The sequence below is a fragment of the Arabidopsis lyrata genome, assembly GCF_000004255.2.
Source record: "Arabidopsis lyrata subsp. lyrata unplaced genomic scaffold ARALYscaffold_1, whole genome shotgun sequence".
Classification (NCBI taxonomy): Eukaryota; Viridiplantae; Streptophyta; class Magnoliopsida; order Brassicales; family Brassicaceae; genus Arabidopsis; species Arabidopsis lyrata.
The window spans coordinates 17,125,226-17,138,845 of NW_003302555.1; the positions used below are offsets into that span (position 1 = coordinate 17,125,226).

The window sequence follows — 13,620 nt, forward strand, 5'->3', positions numbered from 1 at the left end:
GTATTTCAGATTACTAATCGGCTTTGTATTATTCAGGATCGCACCACCAAGACCATGATTGGCGCAGGTGAACAAGAAAATGGTCTTTATTTTTTACGAGGAGTGGAAGTTGCTGCAGCTATTCATTCAGTGGATTCATCATCTATGGAATTATGGCACTCACGTTTGGGACATCCTTCCTCTAAGGCTTTGGATATGATTAAGTTTTTGAATTTTAGTACTAAGTTTGATTCAAAGGCGTGTGACGTTTGTATTAGCGCAAAACAGACCAGAGAATCCTTTCCTTTAAGTTATAATAAGACGAGTGTTGGTTTTGAACTTATTCACTGCGATCTTTGGGGTCCTTACCGTACTCCTTCTCTTTGTGGCTCTCGATATTTTCTTACAATACTTGACGATTATTCGAGAGCTGTCTGGATTTATTTACTACCTTCTAAACAAGAAGCACCTAAGAGACTCAAAGATTTTTTAGCTCTTGTAGAACGTCAATTCGTCGCCCAAGTAAAGACTATTCGCAGTGACAACGGCTCTGAATTTATTTGCTTAAAGGATTATTTTGCTGAACATGGGATACTACACGAAACATCTTGTGTCGGCACTCCACAACAAAATGGACGCGTTGAAAGGAAACATCGTCATATCTTGAACGTAGCTAGAGCTCTTCGGTTTCAAACCAATCTTCCAATTGAATTTTGGGGTTATTGTGCTTTGACAGCTTGTTATCTCATAAACCGTACTCCAACTCAAATACTTGATGGGAAGAGTCCATTTGAACTCATATATAAACGTCCTCCACCAATGAATCACATTCGTGTTTTTGGTTGTCTATGCTACGTCCATAACCAAAAACACGAAGGTGATAAATTTGCGCCTCGAAGCACCAAAGCTGTTTTTCTAGGATACCCATTTGGAAAAAAGGGCTGGCGGGTCTATAATATTGAAACTTGTTGATGCACGAATCACACAAGTACGAAATAGGGTTTCTCTAGGGAAGTAAAAAGAATCTCCTAAAACAATTCGAGCCGAGAGCTGAAATAGCGTTAGGCGAGCCGAGATTGGTGACTTCGGATTGAGGAGTCCGGGTCGTTGATTAGGCCGAACTGTAGGTCGTTTTCCGAGTTGAACAAAGCTTGAGGTCGATTTCCTTTTCCTAACTGAGATCGGTTTTCGCGTCCTAGCCGAGCTCTTCGTGTCCTAGCCGAGCTCTTTGTATCCTTGCCGAGTTCTTCGTGTCCTTGCCGTGTCAGCGTGATTTTCGATGGATGTGACAGGACTAGTCGTCCTTCTTTCATACTTCTGCGGAGTAGGGCGTACCCTGACAGGTTTTACCGGTTTTGCCCTTGCGTCTGGTGACGTGGCAGGTCCGTAGGGCGGCGAGGTCGTCTGGGCCTCGATGCCTTTGGGCTTGAGGCCTGCTTCGTTGATGGGCTTCTCTTGGATTGGGCCCTGATTTTCCTAAATCCCAATCTCTCCCTCAACAGTTGCCCCCCAATCATGATTCATCGTGTGCTGCGAGGATCATGATTGTTTTTCCTTTCCCGAGACACGCAAGAGATCGCCTTTCTTCTCGTCGTTTCGGATCAACGAGTTTCGGCGACGCGCGCGCGTGGGAGAGACGTGAGAATCGATTCGTCTGACACTGTTCCCGGTGTTTGGAGTCCGAAGCGTCCCTTCGCGTGTGAAGCTATCTTAGCTCGTAATTATTGCTCAATTTCGTAGATATAATGATTACTTATCACCTTTTGCCTCTATAAATACTCCCTCCTCTCTCGTCCGTTTCTCATTCTTCTTCCTCCGCTAAAGGTATAACCTTCTCCTCTCTATTTCGTTTTCTCCCGCTTTATCTCGTTTTTTTTTTGTTTTATTGCGATGTCTTCCGACGCTAGTTCTCGCGGTTCCGTCTCCGACCACTTCCGTTCTCGCACCTCATCTGATTCTTCGGGTCGTATATCATCCGTTGATCGATTCCGGGCCAATTCTTTTGATGACGACCTGGAGTCCAACTTGCCTCCTCATCGACAGAACTCGTCGAGGTCGTCTGACGCCGGCTCTTCTGTTCTTGTGGCCGAGCTGCAACGTCGCGACTCGCCCTCTCAGCGGGATCTTGTCGGGGCTACCTCGATCGTTCCCTTCATTCCTAGTCTCCGAGATGAGGATATTGGTGATGTTAAGTTTGACGATCTGGAGGCAGAGCCTGAGTTCGTCGAGATGCCTTTCGGGGTTCCCGGACCGTCTCCCTATCACGTTGACTTCCTGGGGCCGACCCGGACGTCATTTGAGACCCTCGCATATACCCTCCATTATTGTGACGCTCCGTCTTCGATTGAAACTCGCATTCCGGCCCTATCCGAGCGGCCTTGGTCCGCTCCGGCCGGCTTCCTCTGTGTCTATGAGAGTTTCTTTACGGAATGCGGTCTCACCTTTCCGATTCCGGGCTTCCTGCTTGAATATGTAGCGAGGCGGGAGATGGCTCTTTCTCAGCTTTCTGTTGCTGCCATCCGGAATGCGGTGGGCCTGGTTCGGCTGGCGAGTAGGTGCGGCGTGGTTGTCCGTTCTTCTCATTACGAGGAGGTGACCAAGATTAAGAGCCTCAGCAAGAAAAAGCCGGGCTTACACTACGTTCAGTCGTCCACGACTCCTAAGCTCGTCGACGAGGCCAAGAGCAAAACCAGTGACTGGTCGGCGGGATACTTCTTTGTTAGGATTTCGGCGGAATCTGTTGAGGACGTTAGGATTCCGATCTATACAGGGTGGAAAATTTCACCCGGTAGCTTGAGCTCGTCTTCCGCCCTCACACTTCTTCTTTGGTTGCTTTCGATTTCCTTATATCTTTTTTTTTGTGTAGCTCGTTTCCCGACGATATTTGATCCATTTCCCGAGCAGCTCAAGAAGGATCTCGAAAAGATTCGCGCTGAGGGTACATATATCTGGCCATCTACTAACAAAGTTGCTCGCCGCCCTTCTCGGAATCCTTCACGCGGTCGCCGAGGTTCTTCTCGTCGAGGGCCGATTCGTCAAAGTTCCAAAGTTTCTGCTCCATCAAAACTAGGTATCGCATATATTGTTCACCTCTGCGGGTTTTCGTTCCCCGGGCTCATATATATATTTTTTGGTTTTAGGTCGTAAAGCAATGGGTAAGTTCGATCTGAGTGTGGTTCCGGATTATGCCAGCCGTTACAAGGAGAAAAGGCCGGCCTTGGAGACTCCTGTGGCGAAGCCAACTCGCTCGGAGGAGCGACAAATGAGGGAGGCCCTGAAGAAGAGTCTCTTAGATCAGGGAGGGCGTCACGCCTTCCAGGCCGGAAGTTCTCGACCGTTGAGCCCCAACTCCGAGAGGGTAAAGAAAAACGAGATGCTCGCAGCTCGCTCAACTCAGCAGGCCGGTGAGGGTGATCGAGCTGTAATCCTTCCCCCAAGTGACGATCTCCGGGCCGTAGGAGCCCGAAGTGGCTCAGTCGAGCCTCTGAATAGGAAGAGGCCGGCTGATACGGGAGCTCGTCCGGTTGCCCAGAAGAGGCCTCGGGTCGCCGACCACCGGTGGTCGTACCGCTATGTTGATAGGGATGTTCCCTTTACATCTAATGCGGATGCCTGTGCTGCTCTATTCCGCGAGATGGGTCATGGCCCCGGCTCGTTCCCTCTAATTGAGGATCTTCGGGAGCGGGATGCGTATACCGAGGCGGCCAGGAAATCATGCGAGGTTATTACTATGTATATGTGTATGTATATATTTTTGTTACCCTTTCTTGGTCGTTTGTTTATATATATTTTTATCAGGCGACTTTCGCGATGAACCGCATGGTTCATCTCTACGAGCGCCGAGTTCGTCGGCTTTCGACCGAGAATCCAAACTCGAGTGATTATCAGGCTGCCATTGCTGCGGAGAAGGAGCGGGTAGATCAAGTCTCGCGAGAGTTGGGTGCTGTTAAGGACGAGGCGGTGAAGCTTAGGGAGAAGGTCAACCTTCTCGATCATCACCGGAATGGGCTGATTGCGGAGAGGAACCGTTTGAGCGCCGAAGTGGAGGCAGAGAAGGCTCGGTATGACGAGCTCGCTGTGATCCTCCGCTCCGAAAAGGCCAGACTGCGAGAACGTCGTGCTGAGTACGGCGAGTACTGTAGAGGTAAAGCTCTTTCGAAGATGGCCCGGCTGTTTCAGGCTCGTCTCACCCGTGTGCAGGCTCATGTTGAGGATACCCGTGCCGCGCAGCCCACTCTTCTGCTTTACAACCAGGCAGTCGGGAACCTTGGTTTTCTGAAGGCTTTAGTGGAAGACGGCGAGGTCGTCATTAAGTCAGAGGAAACGCTTTCCAGGGTTGAGGCCGACGTGGCGCAGTACAGAGCTGATCTTGCGGCCTTCGACGTAACTGAACTTCAGGATGGCGATTTTGACGCCTATACCCTCTTTGCGGATCGGGATGAGGTTACTGAGAACCTTCAGTATGCCGCTTCGGCTGCCAGTGGTAAGGACTTTGTCGGAGATGACGAGGTCGAAGAAGACGCCGTTGACCAGGACACTCAGCAGGAGGTCGCAGTTGAAGCTCGTGAGACCGGGGCCGAACTTCAGGATGGGGGTGGTCTTGAGAGCGAGGCCGCAGGCGCTGAGCAGTCTGGCGACGTCCAGGAGGTTCCACGGGTGGCTACTCCGTTAGCTCAGGTTGTCCAAGACGGGGAGGACGTTGATATCGAAGGCTGACCGCGAGGTCATTTTTTTTTTTTTTTAAAGTTGTCGTTTTGCCGCTTTGACGGCTTTTTCTTATCTAGTCGCCGCTTTGTCGGCTTTTGAACTCGTGCCGTTAACTCGGCTTTTAGCTTTATTTCTGCTGGGTCGGTTTGTTTGAACATGATTGCCGCTACGTCGGCTTATTTTATGTGGTTTTCGCCATTTATTTCTTCATTTATTTTAGCCTGTTCTTCAGGGTCGGCTCCTGTATAGGACGGGACGCGGCCGGTTTCTGTGTAAACCTGGCCGTGATCGGCTTGGTGCGAGTTCACCAAGCTGATGCGAGGCCTAAGTTACTTTGGTTGTTGGTAGGCTTGACCGGTTCGGGATTTGTGAGTCCGTTCTTCGGCCTATACGTTTATTCTGTCGGTATGATGCAAGTGCTGGACTTGGCTTGTGCGAAATTTTATCAATTTCGGCTTTTCCGAGTTTGCTCGGAGTGTTCGAGGCGGGCTCGAGACATCGTGAGGTGCGACGCGCGGTGATCGGCTTACCCTGTATTGGCCTGACAACTCTTTGGGAGTGCGGGTTCGTCCCCGGCTTATACTACCCGGTTTATCGAGGCTTTGCGAGTACTGAGCTCGGCTTTCAGACCCTTAAGTGTAGGTTTTTTCCAAGACTTTTTTACTTGTTTTGGCAGACTTAAGTAAGGGTGTGCGTTCTCGTTCGAACGTGTTCGATCGAATTGCCTGGCCAGGGTATCGATGTATATTTCGGTTCGGTTGTTTTTCCAAAATTTAGATGGAAATACAAAATTTTATTAATATCATAGCTGCGCCCTGCAAGCAGGGCTGCCTACGTACCCCCTGATCGGAGGGATCAAGCCGTTCGTAGTTCACATTACATAGAGAGGCATCGGTAGGGCCGAGCTACCTTTTTTTTTTTTTTTTTTTTTTTTTTTTTTTTTTTTTTTTATATAAGGAGAGCGAGGTCGTCAGTAGTAGTATCGCTTGAGGTGCATGGAGTTCCAAGCTCGTGGGACTTCAGTGCCGCTCATGGTGAGGAGTTCGTAGTCGCCGGGGCGAATTATTTTTGAGACTTGGTACGGCCCCTCCCAGTTCGCTCCTAGTTTGCCGGCGTTGAGTTCAGCTGTATTTTCGAAGACCTTCCTGAGTACAAGGTCGCCGACGTCGAAGTGGCGGTTGTGTACTTTCTTGTTGTAGTATCGGGCGGCAGCAAGCTGGTAGTTTTGAATTCGGCATAGTGCGGTGTTGCGCATTTCCTCAAGTTCGTCGAGTCTGTCAAGCATCATCTGGTCGTTGAGGTCGGGACGGACTGCCATCATAGAACGTCGAAGACTTGAGTATCCGACCTCGGCTGGGGCCATTGCTTCCATGCCGTAGGCTAGCGCGAATGGTGTTTGCGTGGTGGCACTGCGGGGCGTAGTTCGGTACGCCCATAGTACTCCGTCTAGCTCGTCTGCCCAAGCTCCTTTTTTGTCGTCGAGGCGTTTTTTAAGGCTGGCAAGAATAGTTTTGTTGGTCGCTTCGGCTTGCCCGTTGCCTTGCGGGTACCTCGGTGTGGACTTGTTTAGACGAATTTTCCAGTTCGCACAGAAATTCTCAAATGTCAGCGAGATAAATTGCGAGCCATTATCGGTGATGATTTCGTATGGAAGGCCGTGTCGGCATATTATATATTTCCAAACGAAGTTCTGAACATCCTTGGCTCGTATTGCCGCGTACGATTCGGCTTCCACCCATTTAGTAAAGTAATCCGTCATGACTAGGATGAACCGTTTTTGTCTGGAGGCTGGTAGTGGGCCGACGATGTCCATAGCCCACCTCATGAATGGATATGGTGCCGCACCGACCTTGAGTAGCTCGGTTGGTCGATGAATCGAGGGCGCGTGTCTCTGACATTGGTCGCACTTAGCCGCGAAGTCCTTACAGTCTGATATCATAGTCGGCCAATAGAAACCTTGCTTTTTGATTTGTAATGCGAGAGCTCGTCCGCCGGAATGGTTGCCGCCGGCCCCCATGTGTGTTTCCTTCATTATTTCTGTGATATCTTCGCCGTGTAGGCAGTTCAGCCATGCTCCGGTTGCGCTGAGCTTTAGGAGGCGATTTTCCAAGGTCGCGTATTTTGCGGCTTTGATGCGTAATCGACGTGCTGCCCATTTATCCGTTGGGACCGTTCCATCGGTGAGGAAATCACGTATTTCGACCCGCCAGTCTGTTGAGTCGGCTGCGTCCGGATCGTGATTGGTTCCGACGAAGTTGACAGTATCGATTGCTTCGATGCTTGGTCGATCTACGCTTTCCACCGGGATAATACGTCGAAGGTCGGGGTCCGACGTAGATGCTAATGCGGCGAGAGCGTCAGCCGGCGCGTTATCCCCTCGCGGGATTTTGGTTAGTTCGAAGTGTGTAAACTGTGAGGATAATTTCTTGACGACCCTGAGGTATGCCTCCATAGTGTCGTTTTTGGCTTCGTATTCGCCGCTAAATTGATTTGCGACGAGCTGTGAGTCAACGTATGCTTGGACTCGTTTGATCTTCATTCCTAGAGCGAGACGTAGACCGGCAATGAGTGCTTCGTATTCGGAGACATTATTTGTTGCCGTAAAGCGCAGACGAAACGATTGCTCGATTATTTCCCCGGTTGGTGAGACCAGTCGTATGCCGACGCCAGAGCCATGCGATGACGAGGACCCGTCGGCGTACAGCGTCCAGACGCCGTTCTGAGGGTCGCCAGGCTCGGGGTCTCCGCTTAGGTTTTTTGGAATGAGCGGTAGTTCAATAAGGAAGTCGGCTAAAACTTGCGATTTCATTGCTGGTCGGGTCCTGAAGTCCATATCGTATTCGCTGAGCTCGATTGCCCATTTAGCCATTCTCCCAGACTGGCTCGGACTGTGTAGGGCGGTTCGTAGTGGTTGGTCGGTGAGAACGGCGATTGTGTGGGATTGAAAGTAGGGACGTAATTTCCTTGCGGATGTTACGACCGCTAGCGCAGCTTTTTCCATTGTGGGATAGCGTGTCTCGGCTTCGATAAGGGATTTGCTGACATAAAAGATCGGCTTCTGGTCGCCTCGGTCATTTTTAACAAGCACACCGCTCACGGCCGAGCTGGATACCGCGATGTATAGAAATAACGTTTCGCCGTTTTCTGGCTTAGCGAGAACCGGGGGCGTCGTGAGGTACTGTTTGAGTTCGTTGAAAGCATTTTCGCTCGCTTCATCCCATGCAAACTTGTCCTTTCTTTTTAAGAGGTTATAGAAGGGTAAGCACTTGTCCGTCGATCTGGCGATGAAGCGGTTGAGTGCGGCGATCCGTCCTGTTAGTCGCTGCACCTCGCGTGCATTTTTTGGAGAAGGCAGATCGAGGATTGCGCGAATTTTCTTTGGGTTGGCTTCGATCCCCCTTTGTGTGACCATGTACCCTAGGAACTCGCCGGATGTTACGCCGAACGTGCATTTCGCGGGGTTTAATTTCATATTGTATTCGTTCAGTACGTCGAAGCATTGGCTTAGGTGTCGGACATGGTCGGCTGCTACTAGAGATTTTACCAGCATGTCATCTATGTAAACTTCGATGGTTCGTCCGAGATGATCGGCGAACATCTTATTTACCAAACGTTGATACGTCGCGCCGGCGTTCTTGAGGCCGAATGGCATCACCTTGTAGCAATAGGTTCCTCGGTCTGTGATGAACGAGGTCTTTTCCCTATCATCCCTGTGCATGAGGATTTGATTGTATCCCGAGAATGCATCCATGAAGGACAGAAGTTCGTTCCCGGCGGTTGCTTCGACTATCCTGTCGATGTGGGGGAGCGGGTAGCTATCTTTTGGGCACGCCTTATTGAGGTCGGTAAAGTCTACACAAACACGCCATTTGCCGTTCTTCTTCTTCACCACGACCGGGTTCGCCAGCCATTCCGGATATTTTACCTCGGTTATCGAGCCAGCCTTCAATAGCTTATCGACTTCATCATTTACGGCCCTGGCTCGCTCCGGTCCCAACTTTCGCCTTTTCTGCTTTACCGGTTTATAGGTTGAGTCGACGTTAAGCTCGTGCGTAACGATCATAGGGTCGATGCCTATCATGTCGTCTACGCTCCAGGCGAACGTCTTAGAATTCTTTTTTAGGAACGCGATGAGTGGTTCTTTAACCGATGGTACTATCTCGGCCCCAATTGCGACGCATCTTGTCTTATCCGTCTCGTCAATATTCACTTGTTCTGTTCTGCTCAGTTGAGGCTCTTCGAGGGACTTTTTTAGGGTCGGGACGGTCGACGATGTTGGCATCGTTAATTGCTATAACTTCTTAGCGACGCGGTTCTTGTGTTCGATGAGAAAACATGTTCTTGCGATCTGTTGATTCCCTCTCAAGGTGAACACTCCGTTGTGCGTCGGGAACTTGATGCACTGGTGGTACGTGGACGGGATCGCCTGCATTTGATGCATCCAGGGTGTCCCCAAAATGACGTTGTAAACTGCGGGCTTGTCAACTACGACGAACTTGACCCACGAGATCGTTCCTCCGACGAATACGGGCAGCTTGATCGTTCCGATTGTCATTACGAAGTCACCATCGAATCCGGCCAACGGGCGCGATACGGGTTTTATTTGCCGATCGCTGACGTTCATTATAGCCAAAACGTCCTTGAAGATGAGGTCGACCGAGCTTCCAGTATCGATGAGCACTCTAGTTACCCGGCTATCGCCGATGATGAGTTCGACGACGAGAGGGTCGTTATGCGGTGTATCGACGCCCTCCAGGTCGGATTGGGTAAACGATATAGGTTCGTCGTCGGGCGTAGTTGGTGGTGCGCTCGTGGACGGCCACACTTCCTTCATTTCAGCTTTTTTGCGATGTTGTTTAATTGACCGAACTGAATCGTTGCAGTTTTGCAGCCCGCCCATTATCATTCGGACCTGTCTGACGACCACCGGAGCTTCGGCTGGTGCCTTTCCATTCCGAGGTCTTTTGGCGGAATCATTCGCATCCTCGACTTCCTCGGTTTTCGCGTGGTCTTGTAGGTATTGACGAGCCGTGCTCTCGTTACGCTTTTGATTCTTACTTCCTTGGGCGCGGTCGCACTCGATCGCGATGCTTCCGCTCTTATATTTTGCCATCAGCAAGCTTTGCAGATACCGGCAATCCTCAGTGGCGTGCGCTCTACTTTTATGGTACTCGCAGAATATTGACGTCGATGCCGGGGAATCGGTGTCCCTTACATATTTGTTCCACGGCCTCGGTGATGGTGTTTCGCTGTTAACGACGAAGGTCGTAGGTCGTCGTGCCTGGCCGATGTTGCCTTTGGAATGTTGCTTTGGCTCGGCGTTGTTTGCTGTGTTACGTATCACCGAAGCAGTCTCCTTGGTTACAGATGTTTTGGGCGGATTATGCTTTTTGGCTAGAACGAGCCGCTCTTCTTCGAGCTCGATATACCGCGAGGCTCTATGAAGTGCGTCCTCGAGAGTATTCGGAGCATGAAGAGTGATATCGTCTCTATACTTTGAATCGTACCAGACGGCGTTGCGTAGGGCTACTATCGCGGCCTCGTCAGGGATGGTGATTTTGGTTACTACCACCTTGAAGCGATCGATGAATGACCGGAGTGATTCCTTGGAGCCTTGCGATAGGGACCACAGGTCGGCGTTGGACGTCTGGTTCTCGATGAGAGGTGAGTAATGCTTTAGGAAAGACGACGACAATTGGTTGAAGCTGCTGATCGTGTTTGGCTTTAGGCGGGAGAACCAGTTGAGAGCTGGGCCCGTGAGATGTTCGATGAAGATCTGGCACCGCCCTGCCTCGAAGTTTTCTGGAGTCAGCTCGGCGCGGTTAATCGCGACGCTGAAAGATTGCAGAAATTCCTTAGGGTCGCCTTTTCCGTTGTACCTTTCCAATTTGATTTTCTTGGATCCGCGGACGGAGACGCTTGTGATTCTTCGGGTGAAAGCGGTTTGCTGAGTTTCCTCGAGCACACGGTCGAGTTCTGGAGCCGAGCTAGTGGCACGATGAATTTTCGAGCTCATTTCCAGGACAGCGCGTCTTAGTTCGGCGATCTCCGTATCTCGCGGATTGGTGCTGCCCATGGTTTGGACGGGCTGAGCTACCTGGGGACGTCCGGGGAGTTCTGGAGTGTAGACCGCGTTTGCGCTCCGACTCGTTTGCAAACGGTTGATCTCGTCCATGGAGAACGCCTGAGCCGCGGCTAGAGATGCGAACCGAGCATCTGTTCGTGCGTCCTGTCGACCTAGATGGTCGAGGATGTTCTGGAGCAGTCGGTTTGGCTCGGCGGGAGTTGTTGCCGCAGCGTGCCGTTCTGCATGGTTTTCTTCGAGGTTCGTTGGACGTCGTCTGCTGGGAGAGGTCGGTTCGCCTTCCTCCTAGTGTGCCGGGGGCGTTTCGTTCCTTGCTGCTTCTGCTGGCCCCTCGGGCGTCTGAGGTAGTGATGCGGGAATAGCTACCGAGGTATGGGTAGCCTTCCTAGTCGGAAGTACTCCTAACGGGATCGGCGTCACCGTCTCTCCTCCCGTGGAGGATGCGTTGTCGTCTCGGACGCCCATGCTGGTACCCTGGTTTCCATCGGTTGCCATCGTGTTGTCGCGGGCTCGTTTTGTTGACTGGAGAAATCTCTGAGCTATCCCCCTACCTGGCGCGCCAACTGTTGATGCACGAATCACACAAGTACGAAATAGGGTTTCTCTAGGGAAGTAAAAAGAATCTCCTAAAACAATTCGAGCCGAGAGCTGAAATAGCGTTAGGCGAGCCGAGATTGGTGACTTCGGATTGAGGAGTCCGGGTCGTTGATTAGGCCGAACTGTAGGTCGTTTTCCGAGTTGAACAAAGCTTGAGGTCGATTTCCTTTTCCTAACTGAGATCGGTTTTCGCGTCCTAGCCGAGCTCTTCGTGTCCTAGCCGAGCTCTTTGTATCCTTGCCGAGTTCTTCGTGTCCTTGCCGTGTCAGCGTGATTTTCGATGGATGTGACAGGACTAGTCGTCCTTCTTTCATACTTCTGCGGAGTAGGGCGTACCCTGACAGGTTTTACCGGTTTTGCCCTTGCGTCTGGTGACGTGGCAGGTCCGTAGGGCGGCGAGGTCGTCTGGGCCTCGATGCCTTTGGGCTTGAGGCCTGCTTCGTTGATGGGCTTCTCTTGGATTGGGCCCTGATTTTCCTAAATCCCAATCTCTCCCTCAACAAAACTGGAGTGGTAACAGTTTCCCGAGATGTCATCTTCCGTGAATCTGTTTTCCCTTACACAATTGAGCTGACCACTCACTCATCTCCTTCCCCGAGTTCAAGTAATAATTCTGATCATACTTTGTCTCCAGCGAATGACGACCTTGATATTGATCAGTTTGATCCACCAGCACCCGGGATTTCACCACGTTCTCCGGCTGATCAGTCTCACACGTCTCACCACCATGATTCTGTTCTGCCAACTCCGTCAGCTGCAGTCTCTGATACCATGTCAAGAAACTCTTGATCGTATAATCTGAATTTCTTAGAGTTTAGATTACATGTTGGTGGCTATATATATAAGTTAACCTAATACACTAAACAAACCAACTAAGTTAAGCCCATATGGCCCAATATTCTTTTAACACGATGGTTATATATATGCCTTCACAAACTCTCTCGTTCAATATGGTTTCATATATTAGAAGATTCGAGTTTTGGGTATTGGCTTACAGGAATGTTTGCCATGCCAAATTAGGTGTTTATGTGCCTTGTAGGCTTGTAGCTAGATTCAGAAACCATCATTAGATTCAAACTAAAAGTTAAAACCCAATTAAAGTTTTGTTATAACAAGATGTAGTTCTAGTTCATAAATAACAAAAGATGTAGGAAAGATGAAATTGAGAGAATGTAAAAGACTTCAATATACTTAGTGAGGCTTTAAGTGAAGAATGTTAAACTCTATAGCTTCCCTCTGAAAGCGCAGAAGCCAACCAAAAAATGTTTACTATGCATTCAGTCTTTAATGTATTTTTCAAATTTTATCTTCCTAAGACATTTAGATTTGTTGAGGTTTTTATTCGGTCCGGACGTGGGCATTGGAAAGAATTGAGCTTTACATGAAGATTGGGATCGAGCAAAAAGGATGTTGGCACATGCTGCCATGCTGGAGCCGAAAATGTTTCCAAGTATTTCGGAGGCTAGACATGTTCTTACGTTTTAAAGATTTTTCCTTAGTTGGTTTTGTTTGTCCCAATTAGTGATGTTTTCGATATTGCTTTTACCGGCGTTAAGGAAGGATATTTCTTCCGTATCATGGTTTATCTGTGTATGAAAAATTAAAGCCTCGGACAAGGGAGGACTTAGTCATCTATGTGAACAGAGAATATAATATACAAAAATTGCACACGAGGACTCATAATCTTGAGTTATGGAGACAAATCTCAATAGTGTTTTTCTGAGTTCATCAGGAATGGTCATGGGCTTTGGAGTCAAAAATCAGAAGAAGAAAATTTTGAGTCTATTTGGAGTGGTCACAGCCTCACAGGGTTTGAAGTCAGAAAATGGAAAGGGAAGAATTGTTGTGTTCAGAGGGAGTGTTCACTCGCCCAAAACACATAAAATATTAATATGAAAGACGTTTTATTAAATGTATTTTAGGTATTTTTGGCCCATGCTTCTTTGCCTTTAATACTTGTTGAGGTACTCATAAACAAAGTTCTACAGAATGCTACGGATAAGCAAAAAAGGATTTGTTCTTTTACATCAAAAGCTTATCAATTTATCACTTGGATGTTGCTTAAAAGAGAGATTTCCACAAGCGAAGAATGTTAGACTTTATCTCTTCAATCACAAACCCATTTCGCATCTGAAACATCCTTGGCACGCCTCAACTTCTCGTCCAGTTTCTTTAGTTCTTGATTGTAGGATTCAAAAACTAAAGGTTTCACTTTCACCAAAAGAGCTTTCACTTATTTTGAGAATCAAAAC

The 13,620-nt window shown here is 49.2% G+C and overlaps 1 protein-coding gene across 1 annotated transcript; it reads left to right on the forward strand.

Annotated features, from left to right (window-relative positions):
- The first annotated feature begins 1,869 nt into the window (after nucleotides 1-1,869).
- On the forward strand, nucleotides 1,870-4,695 carry LOC110224416 (meiosis-specific protein ASY2-like). Its single transcript, XM_021010475.1, has 4 exons — nucleotides 1,870-2,767; nucleotides 2,846-2,989; nucleotides 3,120-3,700; nucleotides 3,778-4,695. The coding sequence occupies exons 1-4, from the start codon at nucleotides 1,870-1,872 to the stop codon at nucleotides 4,693-4,695; spliced, it is 2,541 nt and encodes an 846-aa protein (XP_020866134.1).
- The last annotated feature ends 8,925 nt before the right edge of the window (nucleotides 4,696-13,620 follow it).

Excerpts from the sequence above, each read along its gene's own strand:
- LOC110224416 (XM_021010475.1), top strand. The coding sequence starts at position 1,870 with ATGTCTTCCGACGCTAGTTCTCGCGGTTCCGTCTCCGACCACTTCCGT. Across the intron at positions 2,768-2,845 it reads AGGGTGGAAAATTTCACCCG|CTCGTTTCCCGACGATATTT; the intron begins GTAGCTTGAGCT and ends TTTTTTGTGTAG. Across the intron at positions 2,990-3,119 it reads TCCTTCACGCGGTCGCCGAG|GTCGTAAAGCAATGGGTAAG; the intron begins GTTCTTCTCGTC and ends TTTTGGTTTTAG.